The 3,819-nt window shown below is 35.8% G+C and overlaps 1 protein-coding gene across 1 annotated transcript in view; it reads right to left on the bottom strand.

The window, feature by feature from the left end:
• Nucleotides 1-1,750: 1,750 nt before the first annotated feature.
• Nucleotides 1,751-3,819, bottom strand: part of LOC106470210 (eyes absent homolog 1-like) — a 100,472-nt gene continuing 98,403 nt past the window's right edge. The window contains exons 10-11 of the mRNA XM_022398813.1: nt 2,156-2,214; nt 1,751-1,958 (exon numbers count right to left, since the gene is read on the bottom strand). Of these exons, the coding sequence (XP_022254521.1) occupies nt 1,751-1,958; nt 2,156-2,214 (267 nt within the window). The remainder of the gene's footprint in view (nt 1,959-2,155; nt 2,215-3,819) is intronic.

Consider the following 3,819-nt stretch of genomic DNA (forward strand, 5'->3'; position numbering starts at 1 on the left):
TTAACTTAAGCACGTGGTTACACATATATTTCACAAAACTGTGTTTCTTAACTTAAACACGTGGTTACACATGTGTAACAAAGCTGTATTAATTCATTCAGGCAGCGTTTACGTATATTTAATACAACTGTATTTTTTATGTAACCACGTGTTTAAATTATCTATAATAGTTAGCTAATATAATGACAGTGATATCAAACAAACCCACATTTATAATCAGTTAATAAACTCAAAGTGGCACTGTTGTTTTACTCCCAAACGTTAGATAACTTATGCGTTAAAAAATCATTTTACAATCACAATTTTTAATACAAGAGTCTGAAAAGCATTCTTAAACCGCGTCTTCCTATTGGCCTCTTGCCTCCCCCCCCCCCCTCATGGCTCAGCAGTAAGTCTGCTTGTTGACGATTTTGATATACGCGGTGAGTAGCATGCAGATAACCCATAGTGTAGCTTTGCGCTTAGCAACAACCATATCAACGTTACCTTGTAGCGCCCTCTGTATAACTGTTTTCTGATTGATAGCGGCGTGGTATTTAGTGGGCTATAAATGTATAAAGATGTTTATGTGTAGATTTTTCAATTGAGAACCCCAGTTTAACAAGAGGGAATCCTCAATAGCCGCAGAACTTGAAGTTCTTTTAGGCAAGATTAGAGTAAGTTAATCTACGAGACCTTTTTTTTTTTATTAGCTACATTTTTGTGCGCCGGTAATACCAAGCGTGAGGCGCACGTATATCCGATTCAATTTTATTACTCATCAGGATCTCTACCAGCCTACCCTCAAATTGACATTATTTTAGGCAGGATTAGAGTAAACTAATTTATGAAAACTTGGGCGTGGTTGAATATATCAACCGAAAGGGTTTGACCTCCGGATTCCGAAACTGAAGTTAAATCTCAAATCGGTCAAGAGATGACGGAGCTATGACCTAAAAGTTTCTACCTGAAAAAGTCGGAGCCTTTCTACGAGCCGATATGTCGCGGCTAAAAATCTAAACGACTTTATTTTCATAACGTCGTTTAGATTTTTAAACTCAGGTTCTCTCTTTATATAAATGAGATCCTTTATCAAGATCAGCCTGACCTCTTGATAATATACACACATTTTTACACATCTTCGCTAAATCAGTTTTTGTGTGAAACAAAATAATCGGTATGCCTCAACTTTTAGCTGTGGAAATCTATGAAGATTCACATAGGTGAAACAGTATATTCATAACCTTCTTCGATTTGAAGCCATATTTCCATTGTATTTTTCCTGGTGTTAAATGACTTAAGAACTTGTTAATTTTCATTAATACTGTTAAATTTTTTTTTAGTTTGTTTGTTTTAACGAACTTATTAAAAAAAAGAAACTTTAGAATTGGTAGATTTCTCTATTGCGGGTTCGAATTCCGTCATGCTCACACTTTCAACCGTGAGAGCGTTTTAATGTCACGGTCAATTCAACTTTTTATTGGTAAAAAAAAGAAACCCAAAAGTTAGCGGTGATGACAAGCTGCCTTCCCTCTAGTCTTTCACTGCTAAATTAGGGACAACTAGCGCAGGCAGCACACAAGTAACTTTGCGCAAACTTCAACAAAACAAACAAAAAGTACATTTCTCTCACGTGCACTATTCATATTTTAAGTATCACTGGTACAGCAGGTCTCTCCCTTTTGGGGTATTAAAGGTAGAATGTAATACCAAGCATTCTCTATATTAAATGAAGAAAAATAACCAATTCGTTCGCATTAAAAACAGCTTCTCATCTGTTCTGTTTTTTTAGGACAAGCTTGGCTGAGAATGTCCTACCTCCTATATTGTTCCTATACTGACTGTAAGTCTCCTTGATCCTTCGGTAACGAAATGCCAACTTTCTCATCCAATCCACTCCACCTCTGACCCCTGTGGCCAGACATAAACTGGCATTCGTTGCTGCAGCATGAAAACCATCAGCTTGGAAGTTATAGTTGCTGAAGAAAAAAAATATTTCAATCATGTACAGCTCTATTAACGTTGAGCTTGGAAATTACAGTATTCTAATATCTTTTTACCTCTCGTATTTTCTTTTTATAAGTAAACAAACTAATAAATCTTGAAAATAGCTGTAATAACCGTAATTTTCAATTATATATTAAATATAATAATGTGGATACAATGCCTTCCGTACCTAAGATCCTGACCGTTATCCTCTGACGACACATCATCTATGTGGACCTGATCACATTCCTAGAGAAAATACAAAACTAAATTAGTAAAGGTATAAAATAAATATCTATACTAGATGTACTTGCGAAGTATCCCCGAAAGTGTTCTGTTTCAAGAGTAGATAAAACCAAAATTAAGAGTGCTATATATTTTTATTTCTTCCTTTTGAAGTTCATATGTCATGCTGTTTGTTGCCTAGAGAGTGCATAATTCTTCTCGTGATTCATGGCAAGCGCACGTTTGACTGACGTCACGACGGGACAAATTGCAAAGTTAAGCGTCGCTTATATGACGTCATTTTAGTGTATTGACTAACTGACTGACAGACAACGCACCACTGTATAATGGTGCGAGTGGTTAAAACAGGTGCTATGCCTACGTGGATATGTATGTATGTATATAAACCTAGGTATTAATCATTCAGCTTTCATCATATCCCTATATACAACAATTCATAATATATCCAACTACATCTGTTTGCGAGAAAATCTGCACATCAGCAGAGTATCTTCACTACTTTCAAATTACTCAAGCCTGGTTTCACAGAGTGTTTAACTAGGATTATGTGTACAAAGGAAAATAGGATTCATGGTTCGAGACCTGATACTGCCAAAAACTATCCTAACTTTCAGATATAAACGCGTAATAAAGGTCGCAATCAATCCTACTATTCGGTTCAAAGAGCTGAGAAAAACCAATGTGGCGGCGGGTGCTGCCATCCCTTTAATCAGTAACTTAAAACTATGGACGAATATAAGTGAACCCTAGAAGTCGCTGTCCTCACCATTTAACCCGCGTAATTCCCATTCCTCCCATTTACTTGGATTTCTAGTTTTAAAATAATGAAATTAAGAACGCTTGAATTAAACGAGAAAGTAAAATGACCAAGTCTCTATCTCACATGCCTCACCTAGGTACGAAACTACTTCTGTACAAACTTAATACAGTACAAATTATCATAATAAATTAAATCACTCTTAGGGAACAGAAAACTTGTTTGATGTATTACTACAGGAAGCGACATCTGGTGGTATGTTCAAAGACGTAATACATTTCATTGTGATACTCTTATTTTAACATCTGTCCATTTCGTTACGTATTGTATAATGTCTGTATATTTTACGTACGTTATTTCCCTCGGGAATTTTGTGGTATACTGTAAGTAGTTCATAAATACGAATGTAAATAAAATTACAGTTGTTGTCCAGTAACAGTTTATGTTATAAAATTAGGACTAGGTTCTGGCCTTCATCCTCTGACGTCACATGTGGATCCGTATATATTATTCGGTAGTTTATTTAGCAACATCTTTAATTTGGTGGAGACCCAGATTAACACATTGATAAAGACTACGTTGTTAGCTTTACCCAACTAAAACTAATTTCCTTTACAGGTTCTAGTATGCACAGCAGAATCTAAGGGTAGATTTGAAAAAAAGAAATCACACAGCAAAAGAAGTGTTCACTTTGCGACCATCTGTCAAATTAGAAAAGTTCCAGAACATTTTCTAAGTTCTAAATGTGAAAAGCGTTAAAGAAAGTTTGTTTTGTTTTTTGAATTTCGCGCAAAGCTACACGAGGGCTATCTGCACTAGCCGTCCCTAATTTAGCAGTGTGAGACTAGAGG

The sequence above is a fragment of the Limulus polyphemus genome, unplaced genomic scaffold (assembly GCF_000517525.1).
Source record: "Limulus polyphemus unplaced genomic scaffold, Limulus_polyphemus-2.1.2 Scaffold3879, whole genome shotgun sequence".
Lineage (NCBI taxonomy): Eukaryota > Metazoa > Arthropoda > Merostomata > Xiphosura > Limulidae > Limulus > Limulus polyphemus.